We start from the raw sequence: 20,125 nt of genomic DNA on the forward strand, positions 1-20,125 counted from the left end.
AACTAACATTAACTAATGGAACCTTATTGTAAAGTGTTACCACTAGTATCTCAGTGGTAGTAAAATAAAACTGCTTTTTCTATGGACCACAAAAGGAGTTTGTGAGAAGTGAGTCAATCAACACAGCTCGTGATATTAAAGCATCTTTTTTGTTATAAATTGTATCTGCCAATAAAAACAGAATTTGATTTCTGAATTACTAGTAACTATCGGGGCTGGCCAGTAATAAATCCCATTAAACCATCATCACGGATCAAATCTCTAGCCAACCTGATTGTGTTTAGATCGAAAGTACTGTAGTCATAATCTCATATGACCCGTTTGAGAGCGCTTGAGTCTTTAAAATCAGTCACAAACACACATCTAGTGCTTGTGTTGAACCATAGGGAATCTATTTGAGTGATCTGATAAATGCACAGTGACACTAAAATGTATTTTGGACACTTTGCATGCCATTGCATTAGATATAAACAAGTTCCACTAATGACAACCAAACACAAAGTCACACAATATTCACCATCTTCAACGCTACATCTACTGTTTCAGGATTTCAAATTTGTTTGCTTGAAAAGTCTTTCTTTACAATAAATGATTTTTGTTTTCATGTTTTGCTATCTAATGCAATGATATATTTAAAGTGTCCACATGCATTTCGGTGCCGCTTTATGTGAGCTCAGCATCAACCAACTGGTCAATTTTTGTGTCATTCATGCTAATGCATGTTTGTAGCTTAAGGTCAGGAAGCCACGTAACTAAACTCAAATTACACTCAAATTACACTCCATCAGCTGAAGGTCATTTCATTAGAAATATAATTGTTGTTTGTGTGGTCAGAGCCATTTAAAAGACCCTCAATACGGTCAGAAGCCTCATGTGGTCTGACGGCAGGATTATTTGGTGGAATCATTTCTTTAATGAAAATGACTGTTAAAAATGCATTGCAACGTCACAGTTCGTTCCAGTGCACGCAAGAACAATATCCAATCAATTTTACCTCTTAGCAAACACTTTTATTAAAGACCACTTGTCAGATAAATCTCCATTTCTATGAGGCGTTCTGTAAAGCCTGTTTTAGTTAAAACGATCACTATAATTAACACACTCTCAAACTCAGAACGTGCTGTGAATGTTCATGTTAACTGATTCCAAATTTAGTGCAACATCTCATGCTTCATGACCTCATATCGACCAGTGAGTTCATTAGACCGAAGACCAGCTTAATAATGTCACCTGCTATCCCTCGCTTTCTCTAATAGCTTTAAAATGAAGAATATGTGTCGACTGAAAACATTAGCATGTGGACTAATGAAGATTTTGACTCATAGCAGAGAATTACTCAAACCACCGGAAGATGAGATATTGAGCTCAGTCATAGACAACGATATTCAATAGCAGATTAATTGCAGGTTACATGGCAAAGAAAATAATGAGGAGGACGTGACCGGCACTGATAGCATAACACTGAAAATCTTGTGCTAATAGTCTTGACATCATTTGTATTAATAAGTAATAATGTAAAAAAAGACAAATGTCAAAATGATGTTATTTGGGAGAAGAGCACATAGGAATGTTGTAATTATTAGTGAACTGGTACTCATTGACTATTGATCATTTAGTGTAGTTGGTACAGATTTTGTGCACTAATAATGAAGAAAACCCATAAACACTGCCCACTGCCAAAAACACTGCTATGCTACAGAAGCATAAAAACGAAAGCTTCAAGTACACATTTAACATGCACATGTTGGTCTTTATATTGTTGCATTGCAAAAGCAAAACAAAGAAATAAAAACCTGCATGCACAAAAAAACTCATCCACTTTTGCACAGAATGAACAAACATAAACGGATACAAAATGCATGAGCACAGATATTTTCCATTATGAAATTAAAGAAATTGCATGCACAAAAAAGTAATGCACAGAATGAACAAACATAAATGCAACATGCATGTGCAGCTACTTTCCATTTGGAAATAAAACTTGCATGCATGCACTAATGCACAGAATGAACGAATACAGTTGCATTATGCATAAGGAAAGCCATTTTCCATTGAGAAATAAGAACTTGCATGCAAACACACGCACACACACACACAAAAATCATGCACGAATACACAAACATATGCATAATGAATTCACACAGCTGTGGTTGTGCACTACTGTAGGTAGCATATATTTTCAGATGTACAGTATGTTGAGAGTCTTGGAATGTGGAACTGAGAGTTCGGTATAAACATTTCATTTAAATTCCATTAAAGTATGAGAGGAAAAACTAATTGGGTTCGGGCTATTTTCCTGCAACAATACCAGCGCTTTATGACTCAGTGTGAAAAGTCCACACAAGCCGGGCCACCAACAGCACTTTTGCATCCTTTTCAATCATTACAGCATCCCCCTGCAGGAAACTCAACCACCTATTAACACAGAACAAGCGCGCTGGGATCATACAGCACATCTGATCCGGCTCCAGTGGCTCTCGCATGCACAGATTGTGTTTGGATGCTAATGAATGAATCTCATCCGCTCATACAGCACAATATGCCTATACTAGCAATCCAGGGTGATCTTATTAGTTTTCATAGGTATTTGTATCTAAAGTACACACATATATTAATTTACTGTTGCTTTGTGTGTCTCTCTGTGTGTGTTTTTCTAAAGGTTCTTATTCCATACACACCAATACATAATTGGTTTCATGAATACATGGTTATTTGTGAATAGGATGCACTTTTTTGCACTGAAGTACCTCTGGCACAAGATTGAATTCACCCCATAATGAATAATGAATAATTTTATTTTGTTTGTCAATCTTTGAAATTGTCAACATCCTTCAACAGCAGAAATTGTATTTTTCATTAAGTATTTATTGGCTTTTTTATTAATGTGGTTGTTTTCAGGCCTCTTGACAAAAAGGTAAAATGATTTTAAAAAACAGTTACACACTAAGGAACTGGCTAGGACAGTTTACTATAGGCTACTATAAATTGCATACATTAAATGCTTTCAAGGAAAGTCATATTGAAAGTATGCACGTATGCACATATATAACTGTGATATATTTTGTCCCCAAACAGAAACATGTTTCCAGCCAATCTTGTTCAAGCCACTTTTCAACAGGTAAGAATCCACAGCTAGCCATGAATTATAAGTCATCCTCCTTAAATGTAAGGAAAAACTGACAATAATCAACTGAATTAATGCATATATGCAAAAACATTAACGCACATTAACAATGCTAACATGAGCGCCTGGAATGTAAATAAGCATGGGCAGGTTAGAAGTTGTGCAATCCGGATTACTGAATAAATGCATTTGAGGAGCTTGTGCTCTGATCACAAAATGCTTGACAACCTGAAGTAAAATAAAAAGAGATTCATTTTGTGTTTCTTCTCTTTAGTATCGTACCAACAGTATGCCCATAATGAAGACCCCCAAGACGACAGTGGCCACCAGTCTAACAGAAACCACCACTCGCCGCGCTCTGATCTACGGGATTCAGGATGATAACGGGACAGACATCCAGAACTTCCAGCTGGATCTGACGCCGCCTCCTGACGTGGTGATGCGGACGCTTCCTGGCACCAGCGAGGGCATGAACGTCCTGGGAATCGTCATTTTCTCTGCCACCATGGGTGAGAATACTGGCACAGAGACAACATAATAAATAAGCTAATATTTTCATATCATGTCTCACATTTGCACATTGCTGCTCATTTTTGCGAAGGCATAATGTTGGGCAGGATGGGTCCAAATGGCAGTGCTTTGGTGAACTTCTGTCAAAGTCTCAATGAAGCAGTGCTGAAAATCGTCGCTATAGTCATCTGGTAAGACTATTTTTAATATATATATGTATATATATATATATACACAGTATATAATAAAATGCAAATAAATTGTTTTTAAATTATTTATGTAGCTCTTTTTAAAATAAAGAAATTATCAAAACATTATTATAGTCAGAAATATATCTTTTTTCATATTTAACCTTTTATTTAAATAATGAACCTTGAAAAAAAATATATGAAAACATTTTTTTTAAATACTTCAGGATTTTATGACTCATATAGTATGATATATTGAGAATGTGGAGCTCAAATTCAGATGAAAAAAGCATACGTTTTATTCAGAGGCCCAAACTGAGCAAAAATTAGCAATTTGGTACAGATACTAATATTTATATGGACAAAAAGTAAGATTAAATTCTGACTGCTTGTAATGTAAACTAATGAGATCTTTTTAACAGTATAAAGGATACTTACATAAAATGATATATCAGTCGTCACTCTATATCTTCTTTGTAAGATGAAATTTTAATGTTTAGCTTTATGATCAAATCATATAATGCAATGCAATACATTGATGATTGAGAGATGAACAAATAAACGTTCCTCAAAAGCCTGATATTTGATACTCATATCTAATTTTTCGAAAAAATGATGCCTGGATAATCAAGGAAAGCTAAACTGCTTCAGTCCAGTAAGTGCTCCTCTTGAAATATTACTAACAATATCAAAGCTATTCTTATATTTACTTTATAAACATCAGTAAAGATGTCATGGCAAAAAGACACATGAAGCACGAGCTGAAGATTTGTACATTTACACTAAAAGGCCTTTTGCTTGCTAAAAGTGCATAAAAGATCAATCAGACAACAGAAGGCATGTAGTAGATTGTGGGCAACAGGGTTTTTCAGTTTTGATAATGCTGATCATTTAGGCTGTAGAAATTAAGGTTAGGCAATAAAGTATAAGAGGATATTTTGTGAATAGTTACAGCTAGTTTGCTGTGCAGGTACTTCCCGTTCGGCATCGTGTTTCTGGTGGCCGGTAAGATCCTGGAGATGAGCGACCCGTCCGCGATGGGGAAGAAACTGGGCTTTTATGCCATCACTGTGGTGATGGGCCTCATTCTGCACGGCCTCTTCATCCTGCCCAGCATGTACTTCTTCATCACCAAGAAGAGCCCGATCGTCTACATCCGAGGAATCCTGCAGGCCCTGCTCATCTCACTGGCCACGTCCTCCAGGTACAACACACACAAACACCAGCTGAAACACACAAAGCAATCCTAATCATCCTGTTAGTCTGTTGCAAAATCCCTTTAACTAACAAACGACAGTTCATTAATAATGACATAATCCAAAATTTCTCCAAACCATTTCTGGTGGTAAAAGACCAGAGATGTTAGTGTTAACAAGAAATTTGATGAATTCCTCTGGTGTTTTATTTCCTGGTTTGATTAATGATATCAAATTTTTAGAAGATATTATATATATATATATATATATATATATATATATATATATACACACACTACCATTTAAAAGTTTAAGATTGTATAATGCTTTTGAAGTAAGTCTCAGCAAGGCTGCATTTCTTTGATCAAAAATACAGTAAAAACAGAAAAATTTTGAAATATTATTATAATTTAAAATAACTGTTTTCTATGTGCATTTATTGTCAAATTAAATTTATTCCTGTGATGTAAAGCTGTCATTACTCCAGTCTTCAGTGTCACATGATCACTTCAGAAATCATTCAAGTTCAAGGTCATTCTAATATGGTGATTTGCTGCTCAAGAAACATTTATGATTATTATTATCAATGTTGAAAACAGTTGTGCTGCTTCATATTTTTGTGACCATATTTTTTAGGTTACTTTGATGAATAGAAAGTTCAAAAGAACAGCGTTTATTTGAAATAAAAGTTAAATTTAGAATTTGGTAGTTACTGTTACTTTTGAATGATTGTGTAAATATTAAGAGCTTCAGCTCATTATTTCCATCCTGTTCATTTTCTTGCCTTTGTGCAAATAATCAAGCTAGATTTTATAGAAATAGATCTTTAAATTACAACACAACATTTATTTTACTCAATACGCAACATGTTTCTCCCATCCCTTGGTTCCTGTCCCAGGAAAATACATTACTGTCTAGAGAGAGAAAAGGAAAACAGCATAAATATTGCACAAAATGAGAAATTACATCAGTACTTTTACCCTTTTGTCAAAGTCACTCTGCCAGTTGCTATAGTCATGTTGCATCCACTAAAAAGAAAAGTGACAACACACACACACAATGCATAATGGTGGATATTTTCTCAGTACAAACAGACTTTGTTGTTATATTAAGAGAAGCTGTTTCGACAGGTGGAGAAATATCTTGGGTCACGCAGAATTTGCACACCATCTTTATTAGCATTTTCTACACTGATTAATAAATATGATAAAATATGTTACAGATATAACTATCGAATAAACAAACAAGCAAGTGGTAGAAGAAATGTTAAAGTGTTAAGAAATCAAACACGATAAGAAATGTTTGAGTTCCTTCATTCATGATTGCAGACTTTGGTATTTAGGTAAAACTGAGACAGTCTGAGACATGGTCATGTTGCATCCACTAAAAAGAAAAGTGACAACACACACACACAATGCATAATGGTGGATATTTTCTCAGTACAAACAGACTTTGTTGTTATATTAAGAGAAGCTGTTTCGACAGGTGGAGAAATATCTTGGGTCACGCAGAATTTGCACACCATCTTTATTAGCATTTTCTACACTGATTATGGCAATAAATATGTGGATTTAAATATGATAAAATATGTTACAGATATAACTATCGAATAAACAAACAAGCAAGTGGTAGAAGAAATGTTAAAGTGTTAAGAAATCAAACACGATAAGAAATGTTTGAGTTCCTTCATTCATGATTGCAGACTTTGGTATTTAGGTAAAACTGAGACAGTCTGAGACATTGTAGTCTAGCAGGAGTTTTAACATTAGATCCTTCTTCATTTGCAGTTCTGCCACTCTGCCTATCACCTTCAAGTGCCTGCTGGAGAACAACCACATAGACCGGCGGATCATCCGCTTCGTGCTGCCCGTCGGAGCCACTATCAACATGGACGGCACTGCGCTGTATGAGGCTGTGGCAGCCATTTTTATCGCACAGGTCAACAACTACGAGCTTGACTTTGGTCAAATCATCACTATCAGGTAGAAAAACTGTCAAATGATTAAGTTTAAAAAATGTAAGTAATTTGAGATGTTAAAACTAAAAAAAAAAAAATATTTTTAAATAAAAACTTTTATCATTAAGTAAAATAACACTGGTATGAGAAATGTACCTCTGTCAATCAGTTCCAGCTAACTAGCAAGCTCTGGATTTACAGTGTTCTGCACATGCAGCTCTTCATGATCCAGAGACTGAACGAGGCCCGAAAGACGCTTTAATCCAGCTGTGTGTGATGCACAAAAGAGCATAACGTAATAGCAATCCATCATTTATGCAATTAGAAAATGTAAGAGGAAGTAACAAATCTCAAAAGTTTTGACCAAATCAAAGCTTTTTCTACGTTGAAGTGACCCTGTTAAAGAAGGAATAAATTAAATTGCTTTATTTAATTAATATTTATATATTTTTTTAATTTATCAATTTAATTTATAGGCGATTTATTACTGTCTCGATAATGCCTAATACATTTGCAAATATAAAATCATCACGATGCATAGGAAATATTTAACCTATAACACACACACACTCACACACACACACACAGCTTTGTTTTTATGGTTTATGGGGACTCTCCATAGGCGTAATGGTTTTTATCCTGTAGAAACCGTATTTTCTATTGCCCTACACCAACCCTATCCCTAAACCTACCCCTCACAGGAAACTTTCTGCATTTTTTAATTTTCAAAAAAACTCATTCTGAATTATGTATAAGCCTTTTGAATTACGGGAACAATGAAAATGTCCTCTTAAATCACCTTCTCGTTGTAATACCTATGTCATACCCATGTTATTATACAAATTTGTGTCCTCATAAACCACATAAACATGCACACACACACACACACACACACACACACACTAAACATGTAGACATAGATTTAAGGGCATCCCAAAGACTTCCATTGCTCTAAACGAAGTAAACTCTCCGTTTAACAGACCCCTGTTGTTTTTTTTATATTTTATTTAAGTGTCATTTTCTGCGCTTTTGCAACATTTTATTTATTTAAGTCACACCTGAAAATAAGTCAAAAATTGCATTGTTGAGAGAAAAAAACACAGATAACGGGTTCAATTCCCAGGGAACACACATACTGGTAAAAAATGTATAGCCTGAATGCACTGTAAGTCGCTTTGGATAAAAGCGTCTGCTAAATGCATAAATTATTATTATTATTAAGTATTATTACCTATACCTACAACATATATTCTCCTATGTATATCACCAATCCACAATTTCATGTTGTGCTCATTCTGAGCTACAAAGAGATGCTGTTGATATTCACATGAAAAGAGCTCAAAACCACTTAAGATCCATCTTTGCATTGATGGATCTGAAAGGATGCGCTATAGAAGCATCTCATGCCCTTAATGGAAACATTGTCATTGAAAACAAAAGGAAAATGTTTCTGCCATGCCTCAGCTCTGTGTTACTGTTTCTGTTGCATGTGTGAATCAGACGCATATTGACATCTTTATAAAATCAGTGAAAAACATAACTGGTAGTCTATGCATATTCATATTCATAAATCATATTGCCTTGTTTGATCTTGCTTTATTTCACACTTGCATGCGGGGTGTATTTATTTTGGCACCTATATTAAATGTTAAAGTATCCACACTGCTTGTTTAAGCAGAATGCTAATGCATAGCAGCGTTTCTGTGACTATTTTTGCTGAAATCAGCAGAGAACATGTTGAAAGTGCATTACAAAACAGAAACACATCATGAAGCAATATGTATTTTTGAAGTGAACTACTCACCCATTGTTTGAAGACATTTATCAAGCTTGATGCACGTTCCCAGCAAAAGTGCTGACTGTGACAAGCTCACAATATGCATTTACTGGACCTGCTCAAAAAATGTAATACAAAAGGTGATAGTGTAATGTAATAATACAAATGTTTTTCAAATCATTCACTGTACATTTCCTCCATCCATGTGAGTGCGTGCACATGCTCATGTGGGGTGTATTTATGCATGCACAAGACATCCGCCGCTGCACAGATGTGGTGATGCGTGCCTGACAGAACCATCATTCACTAGATTATTTTGTATACAGCGTTATCTCAGAGCTTTGGTGCCCTCAGGTCTGGAATGCCACTGAGTCATAAATGTTCCCGTCGTCCCGTCTGGACTAAAAGGATCACCAACACCAAGCACATAAATCGAAGTGCATACTTCAGAGTTCACTATGGAAGGTCAGATAAAGAAATATAGAGATATAGACAGGGATAGAGAGCCGGAGAGCATTTGGGTAGCGCTGTTACAGGGATAAACGCCGCTGTCACATGGCTGTCTTACCACAGGGTTATTTTGCAGTTTTCCCAGTCTTCCCAAAATCCATCAGCCATCTCTCTCTCTCTAGATTTCATATGCTGTGCTGCCAGTGTTGGGGGTTGAACGAGTCTGTTTCACACCACATGCACACCACATTGTTGCAATGCCTATATTAACAGATTAAAGAATTCACTCAGCACATGTAAGCACAGAATACATTTATTTCAACACCTATTAACAGGTTACAGAATTGACTCTGCCCACATATACAGTGAAATATCGGCATGCATTTATTGCGACTCTAATATTCATATTGTAATTAATGCAATGTCAGCGTATACTTATGGTGGCACAAAAGTGTCAGCACTCATTCTAGACAAGTAACCAACACAACAGGAGCACACATTATTGCAGTGCAGGTCACTGCATTCATATTGCATGTGTAAGTAGCGCAACAGTAGCACATATGTATCAAAATGCCCATTTTAACAGGTCACAACATTTAATCTGTGCACATAAGTAGCACAATAGTGACACACATTCACTGCTATTTATCGTGGTGCTTATATGAACAGGTTACACCATTCACACTGTAATCAAAGCAATAGCAGCATATACTTACTGCAGCACACATACAGCATTAACAAGTAACAGAATTCATTCTACACATGTAAGCAATGCAATATCAGTGCACAATATTGCAATGTTTAATAGCCTACTGCATTCATTTTGCACGTGTATGCGGTGCAATAGTGGCACATATTTATTGCAATGTCCATATTAACAGGTCATAACATTTACTTTTTACATATAAGCAGTGCAATAGCGATGCACATTTATTGCGCTACTCTTATTAGCAGGTTACTGCAGTCACTCAGTACACGTAAGAAATTCTTATTTATTACGGCGCCCAAGCAACAGGTCACAGCTTTTACACGTGCATGCAAAGCAGTGCAATGGAGATGTGTATTTATTGCACTGCTCATGCTCAATTAACAGGTCACAACAGGCCTAACGCAACTATAACTTAGCATGACAGTTTCCGTAATTAGTTATCTTTGGTAACGAGCAAGCAAATTATTGCAAAATGTTGTATTTTAAAGTAACGTTCCCCAAAACTGTCAATCGCTGATGTTATTATATTTAAGCTTCATAGTCAATCTAAAAAAACCAAACAGTGTTCCTCATTAGAGACTCATTACGTCACTAGAGAAGGTCAGAGCATCTTTTATTCTTCCCGTTGAGTGCGGATCGAAGCGTGACATGGATAGATGTTATTCCTCAGTGAAGCAGCGTGCATTAAATCACTGGCTGTTAACACTCCTGTTAAACCTTGAGCGGGTGACACACGAGCTGACTGATGTTCTTCTATGCCTGCGAGGGTGCATGAGTTGCGTATGCATGCAAGCAGGCATGCAAGAGCTTGTTTTTGTTTAGTTGCTCATTCTGTGTTTGATTTTGTGTGTTTATATTGTTTTCATGAAGGCTGGTTATCTGTCATTCATAAAATGCATGCAATTTGTGCAAATATATCCGGCCTATTACTAGCTCTTTAAAGAAATATAGAATATACAGGCTCAGCACCCGCCTACTTTCACTCACTACTACGAATCTACATCCCCTCCAGAAGTCTGAGATCCGCTAGTGAGCGATGCCTCGTGATACCATCACAGAGAGGCTCAAAATCACTTTCCAGAACATTCACCATTCCTGGCTGGTGGAACGATCTTCCCACCCCTATCCGGAATGCTGAATCCCTGACAATTTTCAAGCGACAGCTGAAAACCCATCTCTTTTGAAGCTACTTGACTTCATCAACATCATCATCATAAAAAATAAAAAAATAAAAAAAATTCTCTATTTATTTATTCCTTCTCTTTCTAGCTTGTACTTATGTGAACAATGTCTTGAAACTTGGTATTACAAGCACTTCCTGTATCTGTTTGCCTCTTTAAGAAGAATCGCTTTATGTATCCCCCAATTGTAAGTCCCTTTGGATAAAAGCATCTGCAAAATGACTAAATGTAAATGTAAATAGTTTTTCCCAAAATGAAAAGTACACCTTGTATTTACTCTAAATGGTCTTTAGATGCTACAGAGGTTGTTTGTCCTTCATAACATTTTGTTTGCTGTGTAATGATTTGTTTACCATGTTCTCCAGTATTACAGCAACAGCAGCGAGCATCGGTGCAGCCGGGATCCCACAGGCCGGCCTAGTCACCATGGTAATAGTGTTGACATCCGTCGGGCTGCCCACTGATGACATCACTCTCATCATCGCTGTTGATTGGGCCCTGTAAGTATTGGCATGTGCTGGATATTTTTGGACATTTAGGTGCACATTTTTGTCAGTTTCCATTAGGGGCTGTTCACGCAGAATGCGTTTTCAAGAAATCACAGTTTTCAAAAATTTGAGTTTGGCACAGGTTGAAAGACAAATAATCAGTCACTCTTGGACTTGATTGTAAATTTCCCATCATGCTCTATTTTTATCCATCATCTGTATCTATCCTGACTATGCTTTATCCACCAGTGTCTTTAAATTAGGTTTTATTAACAAGGTTCGGGAGGAGCGCGTCAGATACTTAGCCTAATTAACACAGGTGGAGCGCACTCAAGTTAATCAACACCATGATGTAAATACAGCTGACTTACCTCTATCCATTGACGGTTTATCAGCATCCCCCCTCTGCCCCATCTCCTCCCTTCGAGTTCATACTACACTTATACGGGGGGTACTCTAGGTTCGGGCCATTCCTGAGCTCGGAGCCCTTCCCCGGACAGCACGCCAAATATGCATTACCATACTTCAGCTAATTATATGTAAGCGTGAACTCGTGAAAATACATTAAGTTAATTTTAGCATCATGTCTGTCTGTCCTCACCTCTTCAGAGACCGATTCCGCACCATGGTCAATGTGATGGGAGATGCTCTGGCCACAGGAATCATGGCCCATATCTGCAGAAAGGACTTCATTAAAGAGGGAGATGGGGTGAGTTACCTGGAAAACAAAACAAAAAACACCAAAATCAAAAATTAACAAGTTGACAAATAATCTTTTTTTATTATTATTTTAAATTAAGATAAATTGTATATATATAGTAGTGTCCAAAATTCTAATATCTTTATTTCATTATTATTGTTTAAAATATTAAATAAATAATTAAATATCTGCGCTATTTCTAAGTCACTACTTCACTGTAAATCAGGGCTCAAAAATGAGGACTGACTGAGGCCAGCGAGAAAGACGCTCGGGACAGGTGATGAATTTGTCACTGACCTGATCAGGCTACTGCTGCATCGTTACGAAAGTTTATCATTTGCACGTGTTTTTAAGCCTTGCTAATTTAAAAATTCAAGTGATTTTAAAGCATTCAAGCAAGACGCAAATGCCGAGGTGGACTTAACCATTTGCAAAGGTAGGTGACCTCATTAGGCCCCCAAAAGCCAAGGGCCCCCTAAAATGCTTTTCGTATACAAGATGCGCATTAAGCGCAGACACGCGAACGGTTGCTGTTTACAGTGTTTATTACCACAACAACCATCTGCGTGTATACGTTGAATGTGTTTCTTCTGTATCCTGCTTGTAGCAAATGAAAATATCATGCATCTGCATCTGAAGCTGTAAGTAAATATTGAGAAGCAGTGCATATTATATGTTTATTGTTTTAAATGTTTTAAATGACTGACTGATATTTTCATGATTTTTTTCAGTTTGATTTAAATTTTTGGTTTAAATAACTAAAAATATATGTATTTTAAAATTTAGAATTAGACAGCATTTAGAGAGTAGTGAATTCATGGACGGCCTTCTTAGTCATGACAGGGCAGACATGGACAGACCTCTTGACTGAGACAGAACAAGCAGAGAGTTCTTGAATGGCCTCCTTGGCCATGAAAGGACAGACAGTGAGTTCATGAACGGCCTCCATGGCCGTAACAGGACAAGCAGTGAATTCATGGATGGCCTTCTTAGTCATGACAGGGCAGACATGGACAGACCTCTTGACTGAGACAGAACAAGCAGAGAGTTCTTGAATGGCCTCCTTGGCCATGAAAGGACAGACAGTGAGTTCATGAACAGCCTCCATGGCCGTAACAGGACAGACAGTGAGTTAATAAACGGCCTCCATGGCCGTGACAAGACAGTCTGAGAGTTTCTGAACGGCCTCCTTGGCAGACTCGTGGATAGGAGAGGCCTCTGAGAAAGACTCATAGGCAGGAGAGGCCACTGGGGCAGATTCATGGACCGGAAAGGCCTCAGGAGCAGATTCATGGACAGGAGAGGCCTCTTGAGCGCAGTGTACAGCCCACACGCTTAAAATGGTGACCGCCATTACAGTAAGGGCAGCAGAGGGCGGCAGGACCTCTAGGACGGTTGGGCTTGAGAGCACTGATGCATGAGGATGCCCGCAGCTCGCACCGACATCAGAGGTGGGTCCATAACACTAGCAATCAGACCTTTCAGTTCAAGCCCAAGCTCTGCGTCCGAATCAGGCATGGCAGCCATCTTGGCCGGGGAATCAGGCGTGGCAGCCATCTTGGCCGGGGACTCAGGCGTGGTGGCCACCTTGGCCGGGGACTCAGGCGGGGTGGCCACCTTGGCCGGGGACTCAGGCGTGGCGACCATCTTGCAACGAAGCTCTTCAATGGCGGCCATATTGTGAAGAATCTCCTGAGTGACCGGCATGATGTGAGCAGGCTCTGGCTTGGCAGACGTGACGTGAAGAGGATTTGGCATAGCAGACATGACGGGAGCAGGCTCTGGTTTGGCAGACGTGACGTGAGCAGGCCCTGGGGTAGCAGACATGATGTTAGCAGACTCTGGCTTGGCAGACATGATGTGATCAGGCTTTGACTTGGTAGATATGACATGAGTAAATTTTGACTTAACTGGCATGATGTGAGCAGGTCCTGGAGTAGCGGGTATGACGTGAGCAGGCTGTGGCTTGGCAGAGATGATGTGAGAAGGCTTTGGCATAGCAGGCATGACGTTAGCAGACTGTGGCTTGGTAGGTGCTGCGGGACTGTGGGTACCATCATCCACAGTTCCCACAGTGAATGGTGATTCACTCAGCAGTAAAGCATAGTCTATATATTCGGCAAGGGACCAGTGAACCTTTCCCCCAGGAAGCTGGGAGCAAATGGGCTCATTCAGACCCACCTGAAAACTGTCCTTTAACGCTACATCATTAAAGTCCACCCGGTTAGAAAGTTCACAAAAATCCTGAACATAATCCTCTATTGCCCGATGGCCTTGACGTAACTGCAGAAGTGCAACTGCTGGGTTCATTCTTTTGGGTCGTGTATTCTGTAACGATTCAGTCCACTGAAGGCAAGCGTAGTAAAGAACCCACGTGCAGTTTATTTACAGACGTGATCCAAAATACAAACATAATCCGAGACTAGAGACACAGACTTGACTTGACGAGGCATGAACAGACTAGACTCACCGACAGCGGGTTACAACTTCAATACACGACAAAGAACAATGGGAACATGAGGGCTATTTGTACCAAACAAGAAGGGTCACATGACACAAACCAACCAATGGACAAACAGAACTGTGAACCACATGACAAGACCATAAACCAATAAGCACAAGACACATGACTAAAACAACCAATCAGAACATAACACACAGACAAGGGAATCACATGACAGAACATGACTAAGGTCTAACTACAAAATAAAAGACATGAAAACAATGAACAAGAAACAAAACCCAAACACCACATTACACGTGAAAGCAAGCCATTATAACATGTACATGAAAAATGTCATTTGGACACAGCTATGGGGCTCCATTCTGTAGCAGCAAGCATCGCAACAAAAAAGGAACCTCAAGGTTGATCTAGGTAAATGTGTGCAGATAGGGCCCCATTCCTATATTTTGCCTGTGGCCCCCAATTCACTAAATCCGCCCCTGTGCGAAAGAAAACTACATTCAGTACTCACGCGCTGAGTTCTGTGTGTTCAGTGCACATTGAAAGGACAAATACACACAAAAGTATGGTCAAAATACCCATCTTGGCTTGTACTGTAACTTTGTAGCTTTAACAATGATTCATCTATATTTAACTTATACAGTGGAGTACAGATGCACCAGTCTTTTTTTTTTGTTTTATTTCAGCCAATCTCTGTTCCAGATTTGCACACAAACTGCATGCAATCATTTTCCAAAATGTCATTTGTGTGGAAATATTACAAAGTGTGTAAATGGCCGTTAAGAGAGGCCAGAGATGCTGAGGAAATACTGTAGCAGGCAGAGCAAGTTCACTGGTCACGATGCACAAAATGTTTTAAGAAAATCCTAAATACTGAATTTGGGGTAGGGGTTTATATGAATGTATCTCTGAGGGGTTTTCAGAAAAGTTTACATTGCTTTTCATTTTGCCTATGTATAATGCATTTAATAAGTGTCAATAAGCACAAGGCTGCTTTGTTTACAGCGGTAACCAAGGAAACGCTGTATCTCTGCTGTTCCATAAGCGCCACCTGCTGTCAAAGAGTGAATCTGCGTCTCATTCAGTCTGTCTGCCGTTTCAGCATCATTTCATTTGTATCTTTGTTCCATTCAGTTGTGCCATTGCTGTAATTTGTTCATTTGTTCTTATTTACTGACTGTTCACTTGTCTTTAATAATGTTTGAACTTGATATTTGTCAGGCTTATTTATTAGAATAAAAGATAACATGGGTCAAAAACAATGATAATAGCAACTATTTTATTTATTTATTTATTTTGGCAGGGCCAGTGAAACTATTGGCAGGGCAAGTAAAAATTTAAATAGAACAAATCCTCAGAGTTGAGCCCTGTAAATTGTAAGATTTGCTGATGTCAGCTTCAAGTGCTTAAACCAAAAAGTTTAATTTCTCAATTTTAAATTATTGCTGAAAATGTTGTGCTCATAATATAATAATTATGCAAAATGACTAATGATAATGAATGAATAATGACGAATGCAAAACTTTTCAGACTTTTGGACTATATATTTTTTTTAAGTACAATATATATACCAGGGATTCCCAAATGCTTTTGTTAGCTGAACCCCTTTGACTTAAAATTTCTAGGGGTACTTCAAGTAAATTAATGTTAATAGTTCAATAATTTAACAACACATTCACATTCACAGTTTTCTTACATGACATACACGTAAACAAAACATTTAATAATTTTTAAGTCTTTTATTTAGATTTTTTTTTAATTGTTTATTTTAATTACATTTTTTATGATTTCATTATTAGCTTTTTATCAACTTCACAATCCCCAGTTTGGGAAATCCTGATGTATACACAATACAGTACGGCATGTCACACTGCTTGAAATTTCATGTAACCAGCCCAAACATTTCTGGAAATGTAATGCAATGATAATTTAATAGAGTTAAAAAAAAACACACTAACACCTGCATATATTCACACAATCACAACTACACACACAAACACAAAGACTGAGTTCAATCCTCCCAAGGTTATTTTTTAAACATCTTAAAGATGTCTTTTCTCCCGTTGTGTCCTCGCTGTGGGGGTTTGTAAAGCTGCTTTGGAAATAATATGAATTGTGAAATGCACTACACACACAAAAAAATCACAAAACTAATTTGAACCAGTTTTTTCAAAATTACAAATTGCATGGCCACAGTCCTCACTGAATGATATTTCATGTCTTAATTTCTGCCACTTTTTACACAGATGAACAAAAGGAGATGTACATGTGAATGGAAAACAAGCATGTTGAGTAACCGATGAACACGCTTCTCCAAAAAAAAACTCAAATGGATTTCAGTGATTTTTTCCTTGACAAAAAGGACAGGTCACTTGATTCATACCTTTCATACTCACAAAGACATCGCAAGGATACTGAGGTTTTGTAAATCAGAACAAACTTAGTGACGAGAGGATGGTTCGTGACTGCTGAATGCAGATTTCGACAAACAGAAAGACAGGATAGTCACGACGAGGTGGAAAAACATGGTTTTGTGGAAAAAAGTATGCACATGTGTTATAAATGGGACCAAAATAGACACATAGGCCTCCAATTTATGGAGAATTGCTTGGAAAACATTTGTCTTGAAGGCATATGTACAGTACACCATATGCTGATGGCTCTTTCTAATCCTTCTTCAGAAAAGTGAGTGCTTCTGACAATCTTATTTTTCCACTCTTAGTAATTAAGTAGTCACTTAGCAGACAATTTTATCTAAGAGCAACTTGAGGTGGGCTTACTTTATGGACACCTTGACGAGACAAATTAGCTCAAGAGCAAAATAATGATAGCTTATGGCTTTCTCATTTAAAAAGCCTGAATCTCGGTTCTCTGAGTCTTTCTGAGATTTAACCCCTACTCCACACCACCGAAAGATATTCAAATGCCCTCACTACTGTATACATGATATTCACAACAGAAAACCCATCTGTAGCCAAATTTCCACTTGCATCTATCACTGATGTGAACCACACAGCCAAATCAAAGCCATACTGATATTCAGCAAACAGCACATTTGTTCATAAAATATTGCTTAAATAATGGTGTAATTAAGCATTAATTTTGAGAATGTAATATATCGTTATAATGCACATGACGCAAAAATGTACCTGAAAATTTCCCCTTCATAAAAAGATAATTTGGGGCACTGATTTGAATGAGCAGCTGCTCATTTTTGCCAAACCCTTTGAACAATTCCCTATCTCTCACATGCATGTACTGTAAGAGAGCTTGTGCTTTAGCTGTTAGGACAAAAGAACATGACAGAAAACAAAAAGACTGTAATATGAGCAGTGCAGCGATCCTGGTACAGTATTGTTTTAGTATCATTTATCTACTTCTGTATGTTTATTCACATTTAGCATAATTTTTTTAATTTTTTTTATTTACAATTTTGAAAAAAAAAAAAATTATTGTGCAGTTTTACTGTTTTAAAAATATTTATAAATAATATTTTTATTTCAGTTTTTTTTTTTTTCAGTATTTGTTTTATTTTAGTTTTTAAATCTTACATTTTCAGTTCAGTTAGTTTTAGTTTTGATTATTTAATATTTATATTTTATTTTATTTCTGATTTCTCAATGAACAATAATGTTCTTAAATAGGTTTAGTTAATGATAACAACACTGTTTTGTAGTCTGACAGTCGTGTAGCAAGACATTGGTTCCTTCATCAACAATAAAAAAAACAGATGTCAGCTCAAGTGCTGCTGTCATTAAACCAAAAGGAAGGTTTAATTTTTCAATTTGAAATTGTTGCGCAAGATGTTATGCTCATAATAATACAAATGATGAGGAATTCAAAATAGGAGCATTTTCAATTAAGCTCATTTCAGTTACTCGTTTAGTTAAAGCTTTTCAGCTACTATTTCTATTTTATTTTAGCTTTATTTCAATGAACAAAAATGTTCTTTAATAGTTACAATAACAACACTGTTCTGATAGTCGGACAGCCAAAATCTCTCCAAAAGAGATACAGTCCATAAGAAGAAATATTGAATTGGCATTTTCCTGTTTCTCCGTAGGTCCCTCTCATCTGTGAAACAAAGCCCATGACTAACCAGGGTTTGCCGAACTGTCAGCAGAACAATGGTAGTTTCCAGCCCCCACCATCAGGGGGCAAACCTGAGCACATTCCTCCAGACGTGGCCCGTCTCATGCAGCTGGAAGAAGGGGTCCGTCCGCCGCCTCCTGATCGGAAAAGGCCACCCATACCTCCGCGGCACCTGAAACACAGAGACAAGGACCATTGTGCCATCGACATGAACGGTTTGGAGACTAACGTATAGCGTCCATCGAAATCACAGACTGAGATCGATCGGACAAAACGAATCCACTTACATGGGAACGGATGACGGGACGTGCATTATTTCCTTTCCGTTTTTCTTTGACAGGCGACACATGGCCTGACCCTGCACATATGGGCTACTGCCCCAGTAATGCCACTGTTGGCAGCACATCCTGGTTGACCCATACAGTGTGTTAGATAATGCCGGGATGGGATGAGAAACCAGGTCAGGGTCCACAACACCAAGCCAACCTGTTTCTATGGGTCATAGCGCGATGCATTCAAGGCCTTGAGAGCAAAATTTTTCCTGTAGCGTAATGCAAGACTGTCAAAAAGCATGAGTGTAAATACAACATAGCTATGTACTCTAATGTGTTTTTTATTTCTCAAGTTTATATATAATTTTATATTTTCTGTCTTGTCTTTTTAAGCAGGCCGTGTAAAAATATTGTAAAGCTCGCAGGTGTGTGTGAAGATCAGTGTTGACTGTGATATTGAATATTTTATGTTATTGGATATTCTCCTCTTCCTGTTCAGTGAGGCCCGTTCTCATGCCACATCTGTAAATCAAATGTTCAGCAAATTATTGCTATGACTATATTGAAAAGCACTGAGTAAACCACTCAAGGTAAGAGTTGCTAGCCTGGGAAACTAAATAAAGGGCGATCCCAGTCATATATGGACTGTGAAAACTAAATTTGAGTATGTAATGTAGGGTGACCATACGTGCCATTTTCCCAGGATGCATCCTGGCCAGGATTTCTATATTGCCTAAAATATCTAGGTTTTGGCTTTGTTTGCGTGTGCAGACCGATCGGTGTATGACAAACCAAAATACCATACAGACAGTTCCTTATGCTTTCAAAATGCTCTCGAGGTATTTTGATGTCATCGGTCTGCACACGCAAACAAAGCCAAAACCTAGATATTTTAGGCAATATAGAAATCCTGGCCAGGATGTGTCCTGCGAAAATGGCACGTATGGTCACCCTAAAGTAATGTGTCATGCACATTTTGGAAAGTGTGCTAAATTAGGCCAAAAACATACTTTACGC

The 20,125-nt window shown here is 37.7% G+C and overlaps 1 protein-coding gene across 1 annotated transcript in view; it reads left to right on the forward strand.

Moving 5' to 3' along the window:
• LOC107590475 (excitatory amino acid transporter 5-like) overlaps window positions 1-19,819 on the forward strand; it is a 64,649-nt gene extending 44,830 nt beyond the window's left edge. Inside the window, exons 4-11 of the mRNA XM_016279230.1 lie at window positions 3,076-3,118; window positions 3,399-3,633; window positions 3,726-3,825; window positions 4,793-5,026; window positions 6,806-7,000; window positions 11,458-11,592; window positions 12,190-12,289; window positions 18,808-19,819. Coding sequence (XP_016134716.1) covers window positions 3,076-3,118; window positions 3,399-3,633; window positions 3,726-3,825; window positions 4,793-5,026; window positions 6,806-7,000; window positions 11,458-11,592; window positions 12,190-12,289; window positions 18,808-19,071 — 1,306 coding nt within the window. The 3' untranslated portion in view covers window positions 19,072-19,819. The remainder of the gene's footprint in view (window positions 1-3,075; window positions 3,119-3,398; window positions 3,634-3,725; window positions 3,826-4,792; window positions 5,027-6,805; window positions 7,001-11,457; window positions 11,593-12,189; window positions 12,290-18,807) is intronic.
• The last annotated feature ends 306 nt before the right edge of the window (window positions 19,820-20,125 follow it).

The sequence above is a fragment of the Sinocyclocheilus grahami genome, unplaced genomic scaffold (genome assembly GCF_001515645.1).
Source record: "Sinocyclocheilus grahami isolate Dianchi unplaced genomic scaffold, SAMN03320097.WGS_v1.1 scaffold128.1, whole genome shotgun sequence".
NCBI classification, from domain to species: domain Eukaryota; kingdom Metazoa; phylum Chordata; class Actinopteri; order Cypriniformes; family Cyprinidae; genus Sinocyclocheilus; species Sinocyclocheilus grahami.